The sequence below is a fragment of the Adelges cooleyi genome, unplaced genomic scaffold (genome assembly GCF_023614345.1).
Source record: "Adelges cooleyi isolate 19-005CV unplaced genomic scaffold, UGA_ACOO_1.1 ACOO_flye_CR_arks_rails_tigmint_CR_PRNA_666, whole genome shotgun sequence".
NCBI classification, from domain to species: Eukaryota; Metazoa; Arthropoda; class Insecta; order Hemiptera; family Adelgidae; genus Adelges; species Adelges cooleyi.
This window is the reverse complement of record NW_026096367.1, coordinates 60,383-82,974: the sequence shown is the minus strand read 5'-3', so window position 1 is coordinate 82,974 and position 22,592 is coordinate 60,383. Positions and strand designations below refer to the sequence as shown.

The window sequence follows — 22,592 nt, the reverse complement described above, 5'->3', positions numbered from 1 at the left end:
TTAATAAATTATGTTACACCGTTTTTTCCATGACAGTAATCAAGTTGGCGGAATCCGTGTGAGATCAATTTGTTTTCACTATGCGGCTTCTATGTATGTGTATAATTCAGTGTCATCAGCAAATCCTTACACCTTTCCACCCTCTCTATATCACCGGAGTAAAACCAACCGGACCATTGGTCAAAATGGTCATCAAATATACTTTCCGAATGTTTCCAACCGAATACCATATCTTAGGCAACACAATTAAAAGTTACAATAGCAAATGGATAAGATAGTGAAGTTCGGGTTAAAAAAAAAAATTTAGTTATAGGGACTCAAAACTTTATTATTGGCAACTAAAACTTTGCTACATACATAAAATTAATTTTTAAATCTTTATACTATATTCTTAATATTATATCGTATTATAGAGAAAATACAAAATAAAGTCTTTAAATTTATTTGCTTTATAATCAAAATAAATAAAATCCACCATTCTCGGTATGGAAATATTCTTAGTATCTTAAAAATGGAATCCTTAAATTTACGCAGTCGCTGTATGCTGAACTTCTCTTTTTATGTTTCTTAATAATTAAATTGCCGATTCTTTTCTTCTTAATCTAATTAACTTTAAAGTGAATAACCGTAATGTTCGGACGAACCAATTATTTATTATTGTCCCTCAGAATTACATGTCAAACCATCCAATAAAATATAATTTAATGTCTCTTGGCAATTAATTAGCTGAAAATTCACTATTTATGTGATTTATATTCCCTTTGTTGTTTCTATATTGTATTCAATTTTATTTTTATAATGTTTTCTTTATTTTGTATCAGTTATTAGAACAGTTATTAGAGTTATTATCAGTTATTAGAGAAATATATTATATATATATATATCTGTGGTATTACTGCTATTATTAGGCATATTGTATATTTTATATTGCACTTTTGTCGGTAAAATTAAATTGAAGGCCTTCTATAATATATCGAATTTACGGGCTTTGGCCAATCTGGATTTAATTCTTTGACACATAGTGCCATAAGTGCCAGCATTTTAGTTGTGTTTGCTTCTAAGGCTTTTTTTATATTTACTGATATACCTAAGACTTCTTCGTTAACGCCATCAATCCATTTTTGCCAATTGTTTACTTTGAGATCTTGCAAAAAGGCTGCGGTAAATTCACTAAATAATTGATTTGTGTTGTTTACCGCTGCTTTTTGATAGATTTCTTCAAGTGGATCCATATCTAAATCCATTCTGAACCAATCCGTATACTCCATCAAGGCCTTTAACTTTGTTTGTGATTTCGGTTGATCCACGTAGTCTAAATAGCGAGCGACAAATGATAGATTGAAAATCTCCAAGAACGCCCGAAATCCATGAATTTGTTTAATCGTTGTCTTCGTGTCGTGTGACTTTAGTTTTAATACATTCGCGTTGACGAATGCGTGGGATAAAACAAAATGCTTGTACAAGTAACGAAAGAATGTATTATTAATACGTAATAATACCTCGTAGTTAAGTCGTTTGAGATTGTCGATATCTGTTTCGTATTTAAATCCGTCGGCGTATTGCCGCATGGTCATGTCAGTGTGGCCAACTGTAATTCCGGTGTTCTGTATTTTTGCGGCATCTTCGTTGTCGGATTTCATCAACGCCGTCCATTTCAATAATCCGGTGCATACAAAATGAGGTGGAGTGCTAGGCAACAATTGAGTGTTGGGCTTAATTCCGTGCAAGGCGCTATCACCAAGGACAAAAAGTTCATCCTCTGTTTTTTTCTTCACGTCTTGCAATTCACCAATGTTCTTAATGTTATAGATTATTTCTATAGATTCGTCGCCTATGATATCTTTAAACTTTTCTTTCATGTTGTTCTGTATGTTACGAATTCGTTGGCCGAATTCGACAAACTTGGGGTCGTGCGACGAAACGTCTGGATCTTGAATAGGATCACAAAAAAATAAATACAGCCTCATCAACCGTGTAATGTCGAGTCGACTTTGGAGCAACAGAGCAACGGAATTGTTCAGTAAATGCTGTTTAATCGGTACGAACATACTGAATACACCATACTTGAACCACGCCTTGTAGTCGTCGTTGTTTACTTGTAAACAGTCGATTAAATGTCGTTTTAAAGTGTGTACGACTTTATTGTAAAATGTTTCTATGCTAAAATATTCTACACTCACGCCGTAATTAATCAAACGCACCCTTTCGTCCGTCTTAGCTAATTCTGACGTTGATATATCGGCGTCGTTGTCCACCACCAGTCCACCATAGCTATTTCTACCTGTTCTCATAATGCCATTTGATTTATTTGTTGACGATTGTGACGTGTCCAATTGCGATACAAAATTTATAGATTTTGGAAGATTAGCATCGGCTACAATCCAACACGCACAAAATATTGTGGCTACTGACTGAAACACGGTGGCGCGCATTGTTTTGCTGTTGTCAAAATATGATGGGTTTTTTTAGTTACAAAATGTCAACTGAACTTGATCTCTATAGTCGATTGAATATGCTATAATGCTAAATATTTTATAGTAAAAAGGAACCGGTTTACGGTCGATTTCTTAGGTATATGACTGTCGTGGCCTGTTTTTTTTGATCAAACAATAACGCAATGTAGGTAAACACTGAAAACATTTCCATTCTAAACATTCATAACTTCTGTACTGATGGACGAAGTATTTTCTACTACTTCGGTGTTGCATAAACACAAGTGCAAAAAAAATCGTATTTGCCAAACCATGTTATTTTATGACCTTTTATTTTATATTATATTCGATCGCACTGTGATAGATATTTGTTATAAACGCTTTTTGCTAGAAAAATATAAAACCGTGGTTTTGTTTCATGTTATTGTAAAATTGTACGTTTTGCTTTTACTGCAATAGAAAGAAAAATTAAAAAGTAGAACAATAACGGGGGGTATGAGGTGTGTATTTTAATGATTTTCTTTTTCTTCTTGTGTCCGGTCATAGGAGGTTGTCACATCTAGATACTACTAAATCATCCGCATAGATAAAATGTTCTGTCTCTTTCCCTATTGGTTAATTACATGTATAAACAATAATACAAATTGTAGCCAGACCTCTCTACCGGGGTAGGTCATTTTTTTGAATCTTCTGTATTATGGCATAACAGTGAAACTTGTCAATAGTGGTTTGCGTCATTATTTTGGTGGCTGATTTCCTGGTTTCAAAAGCGCACATAACGTGTGCTTTTTTCAATGTTTTGGGTGTTTCTTTTATCATAACTATTGTGGCAAAGAGCCATTTCATATCTCGTTTTAAAATAAGTGCGCGAGAGGATCGGTGTCGATTTCGATTCGATCCTACCTAAACTCACTAAGAGCGATTTTAGTTTTTCTCAGTGTTAAGCATATGGGTATTCAATGTAAGAAAACGTGCTATTGCATCAACATCTTACCGTTTACGCCGTTTGCCGTTCGACTCCAACATTTTAGCGGCCAAATCATTATTAAAATTTTTTTCTAAGATATTTAAATTAGATATCGGTGCCGCAAAACCGTTTTGCACCACTAGCGAGTGTAAGGGAACCCAGTTTACGGACTAGTTTTTTTTGTCATTACCCCATCCCCCGAATTTTGGTTTTAAGTACCCCAACAGGTACGTCATTGTTCTAGGCACCTACCGTTCCTTTCAAGGGACCCCCCTAATTTTGAGCCGAGAGGTGTTAGGGCAGCTAAAAAAAGTCCGTCTACATTGGTACGCATCTCTTCAAATTTGCCATTGATTGCTTCGAGTCCAATACTTTTCCTCGGACATGGAAGAAAGTGGATTTGGTAGTGATAAAAAATGAGGCAGACAAGGACTCCAGTCTCCCGAAATGGTACAGGCAAATCAGTATACTCCCAGCGCTCTTCAAATCTATATAGTATATAATTTGTGATCACATCAACGCTGAAATCGAACCGCACATAAGCGGCCTTCAATACGGCTTCAAAAAAGGGCACTTGACCTCTGACGCCGTAGAAGCCCTACATCATTGAACGAATGAATCAAGAGAAAAATACGTCCTCGGTGCGTTTTTCGACATTGCAGGCTCCTTGGCCAACCTGAAATGGTCTACCCTACTGTCAGACATGAACAGGCTAGGCTGCTCTGCGGATATTAGGGAACTCACTACAAGTTACCTAGTAAATCGCACAGTGACCATTACACTTGGTGGCGTGAGGAAAACAGCCACTCTTACGAAAGTATGTCTGCAAGGCTCGCTTTTTGGACCGGTTCTATGGTCAATTATAATGGAAGATCTTCTCCTTTCTGAGCTGACCCATCGTATTATTGTTGACAGAATGGAGGAAGTTCTCAAAATATGTATCAATGGGGCCTTACAAGAGGACTTATTTTTTCTACACAGAAGTCCACTGCGGTTTTGCTCAAAGGATCGTTGGTCACCGGCTTCAACATAAAATTTGGAGAAGGCAGGATAAGACATGTCGGTCACGCCAAATATCTTGGCATCACAGTAGCGACTGATCTCTCGTACAACCAGCACTTGGCTGAAATCAAGAGCAAAAACCTGCATTTCTTTACCAGGCTCAGAGCGACATACGGGCTACTGACAGGAGCAATATGACGCTCCTCTATAACTGTGTCTTTCTGCCCAGAATCCTATACGGTATACAATTCTGGTACCCCGCTGCCGAGTCCAAACGCGGTAGTCAAATACTCTGCCAACTGCAAATGAGAGCTTTGATTGGCCTAACGGGCGCTAATCGAACGCGGCCACCTCTTTGCTCCAGATCATTGCCGCTTGAACTAATGGCAACATATCAAGCCGAAATTGAGGTATTAAGAAAACGTTTTTCTGCTGACAAGGACAGAGTTCTACGGGAACTATGGTTCACTCTCTGTGCCAGATGGCAAGCGAGATGGGACATCTGTGCATTTGGTAGATGGACATACAGATTTTTCCCGAACGTTGCCTTAAGATTATCTATACCGCTCTACCTGAGGCATCATGTCGTGTCATTGCAAGGATGAGAGCCGAGGTACGGAGGAACTAAAGACCCCACTCTGCCGGGAGTTTAAGCACTAACTATTTTTCATTTTATGAAAAATATGTAAAATAAATAAATAATAATATAAACATTATAATTTTCGTTTGCATAAACATTTTTTTTTATCCATGTTGCTGCAATTGTGATCTTAGGGCACCTAAATTTTTCTACATCCGATCATGAGTAATTGTTCTATTTTATTTTTATATTCATTTAAAAACCTTTTGAAACTATAATTGTTATTCCTTTTCTAAATAATTGTATATTTACTTTTTCTCACGAAAACGTAGTGAAAACTCGTCTTAAGTTGTGTTATTTTGTGAAAAAAGAAGAAAACCTATTTTAATGTGATGTATTGTATGCTTGTTCAAACATTTACCTATTAGTTATACACCAATGCATTAAGTAAGAAATATATCCAAAACAAAAGCAACGTCGACCTAGTTACATTGTTTTAAGTGTCTAAAATAAAAAAACATAAATAATGTCTATTTGGTAGCTTTATACCTTTTTCCCCAGCTTATTTTTCGAAATGTTACTAATGCTATAAATATTTGTTCAAACTTTGATATCGACTAATCTTTTTTTTATTGGTATTCACAATATACCTAATAAATATTTAAAAAACTTATCTAAAGTATTTTTTTTTTTTTTTTTAGTATTTAGAACAATTGTAATGAGTAGAACTATTTTTCCAAACGAATACAGACATTTTAAACGGGGGGCCAAATTTAGGTTTCCAATTGATAATGGTTTTATTTCATACTCTAAATTTTCGTTGTATGAAATGTGCTAATGTATTATAGTAAACCTGAAATAAAACAAATAATTTTTGTTGTGTCTTATTCACTTGAAATTCGTATCGATATGAAATAACGTATGAATAATAATAATAATAATACACATAAGAATGCTTGAAAAGTGAATTTGTCAAACGTTCCAAGTGCCAAAGTATAAAATTGAACTTTATAATTTGATTTGTATTTCGCGCGTTACAGGAAACAATTTTGTAAATTTGTCAAGTGAGGAATAGTTGCTTATAAAAAAGATAATCATATTTAACACTTAAAAATATGTTAAGTGTTTCCGGTAATGAATAAAATACAAATCAAATTATAAAGCTCAATCTTTTTGCTTTGGCACTTAGAACGTTTGACAAATTCACTCTTCGCTTAATAATGGCCTATGTGCTCAGATTTTCGTACTATTAATGCGTTAGCCATATAAAAGACCTTGAAGTATTGTGTGTAACCACATAAAAATATTTTTCTTTGTTTTCAGTGTTGTTTTTTTTTTTGTATCGATGATACTTCTTTAAACTACTACACAACCACATCTAAAATTTTACAAATCTAGAATTTAGCACACGATAACGTGTTGAAAAACAATAAGAAATCATAATGATTTTAAATTTAAAATAAGTAAGATTAATTTTTGTACTCTGAATTACGCTTTTATAAATTTACCTCAGTCCAATGACAATCGGACTGGCCAGTCAGGATATTTTTTTCCACAACCCTCACTATACATATTACACATAGTAAAATGATATTATTTTTTGGGCATCCATAGGTCGCGGTCACTTAAGCCTATCGGTGATGACTATTGTATACTGTAATTAATAATTATTGTTATTAACAAAATATAAAAACATTTTTAATAACTAACTAATTAACCTTATCTTAAGTAATCATAACTTGTAAATTTAGTTTTAAGAAACATTAAAAACCATTCAGTAATTTGTACACAGTTAAATAAGCCCAAACCAACCTTTTTGATTGTAATTCTACACAATAATTTTTAAAAAGCGATTTTGCTTTCCCTTTTTTGGCGATGGAGGTGTTACGAATTAAAAATGCTGCCACCAGATCTATCGAATTAAAACCTTACATTTCCATTTAAAGAATCAAAAGCGATACTTGTTTTACGTATAAGGGTTGACAAAAAAAAAAAATATTCTAAATATTCAAAAATATGCATCTACAATTATAGGGAAAAAAATTCTCAAAATATTTATATTTTCTGAGAAAATGAATGTCTTACACCAGTTGAATCACCCTGTATAGACAATGTAACAAATTGATTAAAACAAGAAAAGGTGAGTCTAGTTGGGATGTACATAGTGTTGATTGGTGGTAATTGTGCGGAGGTCGGAGTACAAACGTCGCCATCTTGTATTCGTTTTCTTTTTAAAAATCGCATTGAACTATTAAGTTTACGGAGGTGTGACAAATTTATCGATTTTATTAAGTCGGTTCAATGGTAAAAAATATGATACAAGTAATAGATGCATCAACAATCAATACACAAAATATATTATAGATAACGATTACACGGTATATAACTAAAACAGTATACCCGAAAGGTATCTTAGGTATTATTTTACATGCCTGACGTCGCAATACGTTTATATTGTATAAATTATTAAAACAACTTATTTCTAAAAATAAATTTTTTTTTTTAAATAAACGCTTTGATGCTAATTTGTACACACTGCACTTCTCTTTAATGCTTTCTTACTTTGCTTGTTTTGGACTTTATTGGTTTAAAAATACTAACTACTGATTCGCATCGAAGCGTTTATTCGAAAGTGATTTTATCACTTATGTAGTTGTAATAATTCCTGTAAAATTGTGAGGTCCCAGTTCCCATTATGTCCCGGCCCTATTGTACTGTTTTTTTTTTATTTTCTGTCATTATAACATTTTTAACTCATAACATCACTAGAATTTGGGTTTTTTTTTATATATTTGTGTTAGTGTTTGTCATAGTAGCTTAGAAAATAGATGGTTATACTCGGATTGGGTAGTAATAAATAGTAAACTGACAATATTCTAGAATCAGATATTATACTCTCATAGGGTTTTTGTTCACAGATAGCATAATATGTTTAGTTTTACATTTTTAATAAATCCTGTGTTCAATATACAGAAAACAAATATGTGCTACATATAGTAACTTGTACAGGTTTTTTTAAAATTGTATTTTATCCTTGTCTTATCGACTGTTAATATTGAAAATATTTCGTACAACACACAAATGATAATTATTTTATTTTACCGCGTGATAAAATAAGTTTCAACACAAAAGCAAAAAATTAAAATCTGTACAAAATTAAGGTTTCGGTCAAATACACCACATATACCGGACTCCGAAAACCTGTATAATTATCAACACTCTCTGTATCTTTAGTTGTTCGTGAAAAAAATCGCCATTAAAAAAGAAACCAACGATCACTGTGTGATTATGTTTTTTTCTGGTAAGTATTTGAATACATAGACTATGAAGGTTTTGAATTATTTTTTAAAGTTGATAATAATTATTCGATTTTCAATATTGGAAATTTTATTCTAGTTGGTAACACAGGGTCCGGCAGGTTAGGTTTTTTTATACGTCCGTGTTTTTCGGAGCAATGTCTACAAATTACAAGTTATATTTTGTATTGTACTACTATAAGAAAAACCGTTTTATTTAAACTGTATATTTACATAAGTTACAGCAAATGCCTATTTTGTACATTCGTGTTTTACCGTTTGTTGAAATGTTTAGAATTATTTTATTTGTTATTTCACCCCTCAACACATGTTGTAACTACATTGCAGTTAGCGTGTAATGCATAGTTATAAGTAAACAACTAGTATTTTGAATTTTAGTGTTATTATTATGTGGTTTTCGGTTTTATCGACGGACGACAGGGTCGATAATTATATTTAATAGGAAATAATAAGCTACCCGTGTTGAAATCCCAAATGAATATGGATCAAAATTTTAAATCTTCACAACGTCTTAATAAGTAGGAAAGCGATTGATGAAAACCAGAAATTCAAACGCTAACATTTTTTTAAAAATTTCGTCAACAGATTTATAAAATTAAAAACATACGTTCCTATTTAAATATAACCAAATGCGATACTTGTTTTACACATAAGGGTTGAAGATAAAAATATTCTAAATATGGGAAAATGTAGTAAAATGTGTACCTAAAAGCTTAGGGAAAAAAAATTCTCAAAATATCCATATTTTCTGAGAAAATGAGTGTCTTATCCATAATGAATCATCCTGTATAAAAGCTATCGATGTATGGTGATTATTTTCCAACACGTTATACTATTGTACAGTATTTTTTTACAGTGACTTTCACATTGCATACAAAGTATAAAGTACACCATTTGGTTACACACGACCTTTAAGGTTTTGAACAGTCACATTTACAAAAACAACATTTTATAGTTTCAAGTTTTATAATCCAAATTATTGCCGTGGTGCACACTATCCGAAAAATATACAAAAGATACGACACGATATTATAACATGGTTTTTTTTTCTAACGGTAAACCGAAAACAAGCTGTTTAATTTTCAATATTTTTTTCGCCGAACCTTCAACAATTTATACAGGGTGATCACCATCCGCGAACCACTCAATATCTCATAGGATTTAATAAGAAATTCAATTTTTTTTTTCTTATAGTGTTTATACAATCATAACTTTTCACAATTTTGTTTTGTTTTAATCCCCTCCAAAATTAGTACTTTTGATAGCAACTTTTGAACTTAATTGATATGGCATACATTTCATCAACTTTTTTAATATAATAATCGAATTTTTTTGTTTCTATTATTTTATACATATAATGTGATCTAACTTTTTCACAAATATTTATGTTCCTAGCCCCTACGTTTACTTTACGTTTTTATGATGGCAACTTTTGATTTACAAACGGGACAATATGTTTTTTTTTTATGGTTCAAAACTAAAAAATCAAAAAGTTGGCCAAACAAATTTTTAATTAACATAATTAATAATTAACTGAGTTATTAATATTTGAAGATTTGAAATTGGAGCGCTTCAATACATTAATTTCCGTTACTAACGACGACCGTTCGCCCTTTTTAGTTATTTAGCTGAACGTCCAAAAGTAGGTGATAAGGGGGAACGGTACGTTATGTAGCTGTGGTTTAAACAAGTTGGGTATTAATTGTAAAATGGGTACTCAATAAATCTGTTATGTTTTGTATCTATGGAGTATAGTTTATACCAGCGTACACAAATGGGTGCCCAAAATAATTTTAGTTATTAGTAAGTACAATAATTTCGGGTGGTTAATACATCTTTGTAAAAGACAAAGCCGCTATTGATTTTTTGTTTATTTTAACTTTTCAATGTTAAGCATTTTTATAGGTACTCGTATATTCGAATCACACAATGTGGTATGGTATTTGTAAAAATTTTAAGAAATATATCATCTATTGTTTTTTAAACCCGTTAAATTTTTACACGTATAGTCTTCATATTTTTTGCGTTAAGTATAAGAACATATTTTTTTTCATTATTTGAACAATACGAGTACATTTTTTTTTTTTTTACTTCTTTACACTTTATGTAAACACAGGGACTCGTTTACAACATAGCCTGGTAAGCATAGAAAGAAATTGTCCGCCATTGTAATAAAACTACATATTCGAGCTGGTTTACAATATCTATTGACAAGGTTTTTTTATAGTGCTTTGTAAAGTGTTCAACATGTATTTTAACAATATGCTGCTTTATTTCTCAGCCTTTATTATTTTATGGTCAACTCCAGGTACATATTATATTTTATAAACATCTAAATAATTTACAAATTTATAATAATATATGAAAATGAAACGCTGTATACTGGTACGCTTTTTTGTCTACGCAAATTGTTGTTTGTAACCGGGCCAAAACACATTCATGTTAAAAATATCTAAAATCTATTGGTGAAATACTCATTTGCCAAATGCAACATTTTATATATGGTATGGGCTCGTTGATTATAAGTGATGATATTAAAAGGCACTAAAAAAGAAAAAAAAAACTTTAAGTAAATAAATATTTATAAAAATACTCATTTACTTTGAAACATTTAAAATTTTGTTATTTCTTTTCGGAAACATTTTAAATAATATTATTTTACACCACACACAAAATAAAAATCCCATTTGTAACTCATTGTAATCCCATTTTTATTTTATCGACTTTTAAAAAAACAACATTTTTGAAAATTGTTTCAATAATATGTATGTTACCATTTAACTTTCGAAAGTTGATAACAAATTGGAGAATACTAAAAACTCTGCGGGCTTTTGTATATATATTATATAATAATATAATACTAATCTGCAGCGGATGATATATAATAACAAAAAAAAAAACAATTAACTACTAAGTAATTTATCATTTTTGCTTAGATCATCGAAAGATTAGTAAAAGTTTTCTATTTTCTTTAACATTTTTATTTTGAAGTTCCTATTTAGTACAATAGTTTTTTCGCCTTTTTTATTCTTTTCCATGCGACTAATTCAATTATTATTGTGTAATATAGTGTAAATTTTTAGTTGTGTGATGTACGAGGAACACGACTCAAAATATAAAAATAAATCAACATCACTTTCACGAAAGTACCTATTAATTAGCAAATAACAACATAGGTTAAATTATTGTATTTTGTCGTTTGCTCATTTATTATATGAGGGTGGTGCAAGAAGTATAACAATATTACTGGCATTTTTGTTGTTTAGCCAAAACACTTTGTTCTTCACTATGACGCTAATAATTATTGTTGAAACCGTGTGATTCATAAAACGTTTCATTTAGCAATCGCTTAATTTACTAGAGAATTCAGCCTACTTGGTATGTTTGATATCTGTGTGTTATTGTGCTATGATATTGTTGTTTGTATTATATTTCATTTTTACCGTGCATTAAACTGTACATTTTCATTTGTATGATGTACGAGGGACATGACTCATGTTATAAATGTTAGTAAATTAATCATAACTTTCATACGTCTGAACACTAATTCCTAGTGAGATGACCTATTAATTAGCAAATAACAATTTACGTTAAGTTGTATTTTGTCGTTTGCTCGTTTATTATAACATGTAATCCAAGGACATCACTGGTATTTTTGTTGGTTAGCCAAAAGTCGTACAATTTTTAAATTGATACGTTTATTTCGCGTGGCCATTTATGATTGGCCATCGTCGCCCCACACTTGCCGTCTCGGCCTAACCAAATCCCCGCCTTGTCGTTGGCCCAAGCGCAACAGCCTTGCTAGCTTTTGTAAATATCATTATCCGCTTGTGCGTTTTGTCATCGACGTCGATACACAGTTTTTTTTTTTTATCATGGTATCGCCCAAACTGAGAGGGGGACGCTTTGGCTTCGCTGTGTCCACACACAGTCACCGGTTTTTGACACGTTTCTTCTGGCTGATATCAGTAAATAATTAAATACAAACTGCAAACATTGTGGTCAGTGTTTGTTTGGCGGCAACCAACATAGTTATTAATATTTCCAATTAGTATTTTAATAATACATACACAAACACACATATCTTTATATATATGTAAAATTTTCGTGTCACAGTGTTTGTAACAAAACTCCACCGACACGGCTTGACCGATTCTAATGAAATTTTGTGTGCATATTCAGTAGGCCTGAGAATAGGACGTTAACTAATTTTCATACCCCTAAGTGATAAGGGTGGTCCACCCCAAAAATGTTTTTTAAAATTAAATTTATATGATTATCAATAGTATCAATAGTTGTCAATAGATCTACGGTATCATTTTTCATACCACAGGGATACAGTGATCCGATCAGCTGATCGTGTGTCAATACACTAATACACGGACAACGCCGGGTCGGGACAGCTTGTATACCTATATAATCTTATCTAAATTTTCTACAAATTTTTATGTTAGTACCTTCCCCCCCCCTCTCAAATTAGTTTCAATCATAATTTAAAAAAAAAACATATCCCATATGAAAATCAAAAGTTGCTATTAAAAAAAAACTAATTTGAAGGGGTAGGAACATAAAAATGTATGGAAAATTGATTATATAAAAACACTATGAAAAAAAAAATCCAATTATTACTCTGAAGCTGGATTACTTTGAACAACATGATATTTTAGTTTATAAGTAGAAAAAATGTGTTCTAGAGTCAGGCTAGACAGTAAGTAAAATTGTCTCGTATTATTATATATTGGTTTTTCGCTTAATGCAATATCATTTTTATAGCATCAATCACTAAACGTTGTTATTTACTAAAATGTTTTTTATATACAGTCCACTTTCGTGGATCTTTTGTTTAGGTTCCGGGTTAAGCTTCTTACAGTTAGCGGCTTCTGCTCATTCACTTAAACTGAGTGCACGGAAAAAAATACATAGTTCGTCCAATTAAAATTATAGTTAATTCTTGGGCACAATACTTTTCTAGTTGGAATAACTAAATGCTTCAACTAGAAATTTAGTATGCCCCTATAATTTTCTATGAACCAAAATTTTAGTTGGACCAACTGTGTATTTATTTCTGTATGATCTTATTGATGATAACCAATTTGTTATTGTATTAAATCTTAAAGAATTTTAAATTAAATAGAATATGCAAGTTTACTTTTAAAATTAACTAGTGCTTTAAATTTACTAGATAAAATTCACTATTTTTTATACCTACTTAAAAATAATAGTTTCCAAAATTAAGTAAACCATCCTAAACTATTCAAGTAAAACTTAAAATTAACTAACCCTTGAATTGTAGGTAATTTTAAAATTGTAATTGTTTCTAAGGTAAAACTTTATTGTACCCATTAAAATAATTATATTTTAGACCAAATGCTAGGGCCGTTAACATAGTTAAAATTATTAAAACATTCTGTTACGTTCGATAAAACTATCAAAATTTTATTATTTAAAGTATTAAATAAACATGTGGTTAAAAAATGAAAGTTAGGGTGGGGAGATACTGCCTGAATAAATAAATCATACAAACTAATGCAAAAAAATAAATTGTTTTTTTTATTTTTATTTAAAGCGCACAGTACAGATGAAATCGATCATACTCAATTATTGGTCAACGACTTAAGCAATCTCTACCTAAGCAACGAGTATGCTGTGTTACATTTGGACCTATTAACTTGATTATTTTAAAAATGTAGCAAGTTTGTCTAGTTTACAGTTTTTTTTATCATAGCGCTAAATGTATTCTACTATGTTAACATTGTAATGTGTTAAACATGGAATAAGATTGAAAAAGTAAGCCGTTAGTGCGTCCCATTTCGCCAATTAGTGTAATTATCCTTAGTTGATTTAAACTAGGTAGTACACAAAGTGGCGAAAAATGATTCAAGTGTTAGTTAAAACTATGTTTGACTGGCCGGTCATAATAAATACGTTCATCTTCTCCCCGTTTTCTGTTCTTTATATCCTTTTTGCTCTAAATTATTCATTACCTAAATTATTATTGTCTCATTTAAATTAATGACTATAAGTCACTGAGATAAGATCGATACTTATTTGTTGTAAGAACATTTTTTTTAACAAACTATCTTAATTAGACATTACTCGTAGTTAAGTGATACGTAATATATTCGTATGTGTATTATTAAACAATTTTAATACTTATTTCAGGCTTTCAGATGTTGATTTGGTTTTAGATGGAAAACCATTGCCCGCCCATCGTATTGTATTAGCCGCACGTAGCACACATTTTAGGTATTTAATTAAACCTGGTCATTGTGCTCACCCCGTAGAATGCCCATTAGACTTTTTGGTCCAATGTGACTTAAAATAAGACCACTGTCTTTTAAATTATTTCCACGTAGTTTTAACGTTGCTACTGTTTTTAACATTGTGAAACTACATGGAATATGCTGATAGTCGTTTAGAAAATGATTTTGTCACATCAAAAATGATATGAGTACAATTGCCTAGCCCATCCCTCAAAATAATATCGTTTTACTTCATAAATTAATGTTTGTAATAATATGTTTTTTTTTTTTTTTAGGAAAACTCTTTTTGAAGATCTTATAAAGTTCAATGAGACCAAGATGACAATTAATGACATTCCAGGAAACACATTTAGAATACTTCATGAATACATTTATACTGGTCGAATACGTTACAGTGCTCTAGAGGTAACGAATAAACGCCATAATATAATTTTTATTAGGATTATGTGATAGTGTGGCCTATAATATTTGTTTTTTCTATTAAATTATGTTATGTGTTTTTATTATTTTTATTTTAGGGAACAGATGTTTCTGAATTACTTCGTGCTTCAGACTTATTGGGTTTTCCAAACATAAAATATTCACTACCCCAAGTGGAAAACATTAAAAAAAACAGTAAGATGGAAATTAACCATGCGGAATTCTTGATCAAGGACATAAGCAACCTATATCTAAGCATCGAGTAAGTGACAGGAATTCAGAAAGTTTGTCTCGTTTACAGTATTTTTAGTTAAATTATAATGTGTTGTATATGAAATTATATGGGAAAATTAAGCCATTAATGTGTCTTGTTTTGCCAATTTTCGTGTGATAATTATTATTGGATTTTAACTAGGTAGTGCAGAAAGTGACAAAATATGGTGTAGGTATTATTTAAAAATTGCTTTGACTGACCGGTCAAAATAAATAGGTTTATCTCCCCCCCCCCCACCTTTTATTGTTTTTCATTCTCTTACTACCCTAAATTTTTCATTACTTATATTATTTTCTATTATAATCTAGTGACTGTAAATCACAAAGATAACATCGAACCATGATAATTATTTTAGCCAACTATCTTAATCAGAAATTATACATAACTGATTGATAATATTTATATTCGTATGTGAATTATTAAACAATTTTAATAAATGTTTCAGATTTTCAGATGTTCTTTTGGAAGTAGAAGGAGAAAAAATAAACGCCCATCGTGTTGTTTTAGCCGCACGCTGTGAATATTTTAGGTATATTATTCTTATTATTATGTATATTTCTTTAGGCCTTTCTTCTTGGGCGGATGAAAACTATTTATTTTTTTATTATATTTTTTTTTTTTTGTAGCTCTAGTTTTTGAACATCAGGTCTAAAATTTGAGCATAAATTAAATCTTCATTTACCTGTATTTGGGGCATTCCTCATCAAACCGGGTCAACAGCCTCGCCCCTTTAGATATTTTTACATTGGGTCTTTCTGGTACGATATGACCTAAAACGAGACCTCTATTTTTTTAATTACTTCCACTTATTTTTAACAATGCGACCATCCAAAATATTTTAAAACTAAATGGAATATGCCGACGGACGTTTATAAAATCGAAAAGAATTGTTTTATATATTTTGACACTAAAATTATAAAACTAAAGACTCGTTTAGCGGATCGCTAGTTTAAAAAAAAAAATTAAAAAAAACAAAAGAAATACTAAAAATAAATTAGTTAATTAACACAACTTTTGGTTTGTTGTACTGGGCATAAGCCTATTTAATTAATGTTCAACACGAGAGTAAAAAAAAAATAAAAAAATATTTATTATTGTAAAATGGGACGGTGCGAGACAAAAAGGCTTAAGCTGAAACAAGTGGTTTCATCATACCAAAAATGAAATGAGTACAACCGTCTAACTTACGAATCAAAGAGTACAATTTTTATCGTTTTACTCCATAACTTAATGTTTGTAGTAATATTGTGCATTATTATTTTTAGGAGAGCATTTTCTGGATTCCTTGTAGAAGCCAATCAGTCTGTGATGACCATTAATGAAGTCCCAGTAACCTATTTTAAAATACTGCTTTATTATATCTATTCTGGTCGAATGAATTTAAATAATTTAGAGGTAAAGAATAATCGACGTAGCTTAGCGGTTTTTAAACGGCATAATACAGAGTGATCCACTTATCGTAACCCACTCAATATCTCATAGGGTTTAATAAGAAATTAATTTTTTTTTCATATCGTTGTTATACAACGTGATCTCAATTTTTCATAATTTTTTTTGTTTTACCCCTCCCCCCACCCAACTTAGTTTAAAACTTAGAAAAAATATCAGAATTTTCAGATATAAATTTTTTTAATTTTAAGAGGTAATTAAAAAAAAAATATATATATACATATACAGAGTGATCCACTTATCGTGTACACTCAATATGTTATCAGGTTTAATAAGAAATTACAATTTTTTTTTTATATTGTTTTTATACAATGTGATCTAAATTTTTCACAATTTTTTTCGAAACTTAAATGGTAACGTACATATTTTATCAACTTTTTGAATTGAGAACAATGTACCTACTAAACATTTTAACTGGTCGATAACCAGTTTTGGATAACTATTTTTGAAGTTTTGAATTTGTGGCAAGAGGAAAGGTGGAGTGTAGTATTATTTTTATCTGCGCGCATTTTCCAACCACATTTCTCCTCCCATCCTAACTTTAAAGCTCTTATAACCTTAAAAGTAGTTATCCGAAACTTGTTATTGACCAGTCAACATTTTTAGTACATTATTCTCAAATTAAACAGTTAATAAAATATATACGTTACCATTTAAGTTTTAAAAGCTGCTATCAAAAAAACCGGGTTTGGGAGGTGTGTAAAAACCAAAAAAAAAAATGTGAAAAATTGATATCACATTGTATATAAAAATTATGAAAAAAAAAATTGTAATTTCTTATTAAACCCTATGAGATATTGAGTGGTTCACGATAAGTGGATCAACCTGTATAATTTGTATTAGAGTTGTGTAATCGTTTGGCCGATAGTATGTGTTTGATCTATTAAATACCTACAATTATTTGTTTAATCGAAAAACAGGTTAATAAAAAATATTAACTACATTATTTATTGTTATATTTTTTAGGGTAATGCTGTTTTCGAACTAATACGTATTGCAGATTTATTGCTCATTTTAGAATTGAAATATACACTATGCGTGTATTTGGAAACGGTAATAGAAGTACGCAATGTATGTTCATTCTTGGTTATGACACGACTTCACCAATACAATGATCTCGAAATCAAATCGCTCAACTTTATCGATAGCAACCCATTGGGAGTATTGCGATCTGATGACTTTCTGTCATTGACTGCAGTAATGATTTTTTTTTTTTAACAGAAACATTATATTATATTGAACGTGATAGGTAAAGAGTTGATGTACATTCTTCGTTTTCAGGATGCTCTTCTAGAAATTCTCAACAGCGACTCGTTTTATGCCAACGAATTAGTTATATTCCGCGCGGTTTGTCGCTGGATCAAAAAGAACCAAAACAATCTCGATCCTGAAACTAAAATCCAAATTTTATCCGCCGTCAGATATCCGTTAATGAGCAACGAAGAACTTTCCGAGGCCAGGAATACACTGGGTAGTAAACTTGCAGATGCCGTGCAATGTAGAAACAAGAGTTCATCAGATAAGCCTAAATTTCGAGGACAGCTAAGTACGCTTGCTGTACACATTAATATTCGTAATTCGCAAATCATGTTGGTTTTAATTATTTCATTTTTTTAGATAACAACCTGAATCTTGTTGAACTGTCTCAGATTTTTACAGATACCAATGAAATTAACGGCAGTGCCACTGTGATGGAGTTGAATACTCTATCATTTATAAACTATATTGAAATAATATTAGGGGATGTTAACGGAAGTGACATTAAACCAAAGTATGTTTTTAAATTATAAGTATTTGCATTTTTTTACAAATCACTACTATACAAGTTATTCGAATTGTTGGGTACTTTAGGTTTTATTCGTATTACATTGAAGTTTCAATAGACGCGAGCGAATGGACACTTGTTATAGATCATTCGAATTACAATTGTCGATCAATTCAACAGCTGTGGATTGAACCACAAGTAGTTCGGTATATACGCATTGTTGGAGCCAACAGTACTGCTAATGTGAGTTTTGTAATTTTGAACGTCAATTACAATACAACAGGAATGGAAATGGTAAAAATTAAAAACGGACTAGTCGGTAAGAAAACCAATAAAGTAACCCTTTTTTTGAATACAAAAAATGCTAATATATGTAAATTTGTAAATTTGTCTAATTTATTATTTTCATCAAGTTCCTAATGACAATTTTAATGTCGCTTCAAAATCTAACTATGCGACTGTAATCGAAGGCGAAAATAGTGTTGATAACAGATCGCTATTAGATAAGTACATTGAAAACCCGCATAGACATGCCAAATACACATTTCATCGGCTGGGAACCGGTTCCATAGTGGTCCATCTTGCACAACCATATATCCTTAGTTCAATGAGGTAATAGTATAAAAATCTTGCAATGATTAAAGCAATCCATTTACTATGCTGAACAAGCCAACATAAGCCTTATTTTGACAATTTTTTTTTATCATTCCCTGTCTCTGGATTGAGACAGGGAACCAACCGTGACTAAGTATAATATAATTGTTGCATTAATCAACAATTAAAATATAATTAGGCCATAGCTATTCACATTTAAATTGTATGTTTTATATTATAAAATTTCAAATGTTATTAAACTTAAATACGTAAGAAACATATTAATAAAGTTATTTATAATTAAAATTCTATATTTGGTATTTTTACATTTAAAAATTATTAAAATTGTTTATACTTTTCAATAATTATACTTTAGAATATTTCTTGTATTTCAAATGTATTAAGTTTTAAAATATTTTTATCATAAAGCCACACATCTAATAAGTTGACATTATATAGAAATTATAATTTCAAATCTTCAGTTTTTATAGTTGGTAATAGAAACAGAAATAATAGAGTAATCAGATATAATAAAAGCAATCTATTTAGATGGAGATGACCAATGGGCAAAATGGTAGCAATCATGATAGTAATTATAAGAATAACCATCAGCATCATCTAAATTTAATTTATTCCATCCGCAAAAATCACCCTTTTCCACTTATTTGTCCAATTTATGGTATTTTTTGCAAAATTTAATCTTGCATTTTTATTGCATTCACTAAGATGTGACTTTCTTAAAATTTGTCTTCGAAGAAGTGTTGTTAAGCGTATGTTTCAGTAGTATGTACGTCTTACGAATATCAGTTTCCACTACAGATTGCTCCAAAATACCACGAACACCAGTCACCAACTAAAACAGAAATTTACAGAGCTCTTAAAATTACTCTTTTCTCACGATCTGACAATTCTGGAGGTCATCCAGTAGATTTTTTGGTACTATAATTTCAACCAAGTTAATTAAAATTGTCAATAATTGCTGAATTTCTATTAAGTCATCATGAAATTTCCCAGTTGGAGAGCCCAATTTTCTTGAAACCCATAATTTTCGTACTTTCTTCATCTGTTAGTGGTTTTCCTAGACCCATAGTACATTTTTTACAGGCAAATTCTAATATTATATTTTTCCAGTATTTTATATTGCACTTAAATGTGTATACGTGTTTTGAAAACTTTTTAATAAAAAATTATCAAATAAAGAAAAAGAAAAAGTTAATGCCTAAAAATTGATGCTGCAAAAAATATAATCAGTTTTTAATTAAAAGCTAATAATGCATTCATTGTAATTCAATCGTTTTATTAATATTTTAATGTATAAGGTAAGATAAACCCCGTAGATAAGTTCTGTAATAATATCAATAGGTTATATAAGTTATATACATATATACATATTTTTACAAAACGCCCTGCCTTTATCTATTTGTCATGCAGTGTATTCCATGAAATTATTGGTTTCTGGACACCTACGAGTTACCACTTCCGGTCATTAATAATTTTACTGTTTTATTTTTTTAACTCTTTTGAAACCTTTTAAAACAATTTTCTCGGTTTTATCGTTACTTATTGCTGTTTTTTTTTTTTTTTTTTTGAAATAAGGAAAAAAACACAATTTGATGTATTTGAATAAGCATTTTTCTATGCTTGTTCAAACAGTTACCTGTTAGTCATACACCATTATGCAAAAAACAAGAAATATATATCCTAAACGAAAACAACATCGATCTAGTTATATTATTTCGAGTGTTTAAAATTAACGATAGCTGTTAAGCTTATCTTTCGGCCTATTTCTTAAAATTATCCATAAATATTTGTTCCAAACTTGATATCGACCAGCCTTTTTTTTTTTTTTTACTGGATATTCGTTATCTATTTATACAAAAATGAATGTCTGTCCTTTATGCATTAGTACACCATTCATCTAATCGCCATGCAACTTTGGGAAGTTGTCGAGTACACTCCCACGAAGATAACTGGAATAGTACTTTTCGAAAATTCCACTCCTAAAGATGACCTCAAACACGAACTCAGTACTTTAAATACGAAATATTTTCCGTTGCTATCTCAAACTAAACACTTGATTTGTAGCCATGGTAACCACGGTACTCGAGCGAATGGTAGTTGATGATTAAAGGAACAGGCCGATTCTATTCTAACTTGTACATAATAAAAATCGAAAAAACTTAATGGGTTAAGTTTTATTTTATATAATAAACTTCTTTTTCTGGCTTTTATTTTATACATTGAATCTCCGTTGGTAATATATTTTATTGCGTTCTATTTACACCTAAGAGTTGTATTGATGTGAAATACAATTTTAAATAATAAATACGCTTAACAATATGGTCTATGTACCCAGATTTTTCATACTATGAAATGCGTAAGTATATAAAAGACCTTGAAGTACTGTGTGTAAATTACACACAACTATTTATCATTGTTTTAGCGTTTTATTTTGTTCGGCTTCGTATCGAAGAGAATAACAAAATATGAGTAACAGCCCACACAAACACAGTTCTCTAAACCAACACACAAGCGCATAAACAATTTTACAAATTTAGAATTTAGCACACAGTAACGCTCTGAAAAATACTTTGAAAACGACATACTTTTCAATTTAAAATTTGTGGGACTAATTTTCGTACCCTGAACTGTTCTTATATAAATCGTATTTAAGCCAATTTACTTCCAATGTGGTTGATCAGTCAGGTTTTTTTTCCGCAACTCTCGCTTTCTGACTGCATATAATATAATATATCATACACTATTTGATTTTAGTCACTCCACATTAGAATTCCATTTAGGTTATTCGGTAATTATTTATTTTATTACCACTCACCCTGTTACCAGCTACGAGTACAACGTATATCCGAAATAATTGTTGGCATCTTGACATCAGCAAAGCATTTGATCAAGTTTGGCACGAAGGGCTTACTAAACAATTTAAATCTCTCAACCTTCCCACGTACATATTCAAAATCCTAGATTCTTTTATCTTAAACAGACCTTTCCGAGTAACAGTTGAAACAGATGTACCCCGTAAAAGCTGTAGTTCCCCAAATGCCAGTCTTGGGCCCTACAATATTTAACCTATACTGTCATGACATCTCAATACAGACAAATTCGCAACTAGCTATGTTTATCGATGACACTACAGTCATCACCCAAGACAAATCTCTCGACTAAGCTATTCACCAACCTCATAGATCACTAAACGAAATCACTACATGGTTTAAGAAATGGAAACTAAACCTTAATCCCAGCAAAACTGAAGCCAAATATTTACTTTAAAACGATACAACAATCCAATCTGTATTCAAATAGACAACGAAACAATTAATTGGAACAATAAGGATGATACCGTCGAGCACCAAGGGGTTTTTCTAGACGAAAATCTTACCTGGAAAGCAGATATAAACAAAAAACTAACCCAAGGCTACGCCAGAATGAGAGTCTTTTACCCATAAGTAAACTATAAGTCCACTCTTGGGCGCTAAGAAGTATGCAAGGAGGGTGTCAAAATGAAGGTGTC

The 22,592-nt window shown here is 31.0% G+C and overlaps 1 protein-coding gene across 1 annotated transcript; it reads left to right on the top strand.

Moving 5' to 3' along the window:
* Positions 1 to 4,784: 4,784 nt before the first annotated feature.
* Positions 4,785 to 18,933, top strand: LOC126845067 (BTB/POZ domain-containing protein 9-like). Its single transcript, XM_050583629.1, has 11 exons — positions 4,785 to 4,885; positions 14,461 to 14,544; positions 14,837 to 14,966; positions 15,080 to 15,243; positions 15,701 to 15,784; positions 16,521 to 16,584; positions 17,671 to 17,775; positions 17,986 to 18,250; positions 18,322 to 18,475; positions 18,556 to 18,805; positions 18,883 to 18,933. The coding sequence occupies exons 1-11, from the start codon at positions 4,785 to 4,787 to the stop codon at positions 18,931 to 18,933; spliced, it is 1,452 nt and encodes a 483-aa protein (XP_050439586.1).
* Positions 18,934 to 22,592: the final 3,659 nt, after the last annotated feature.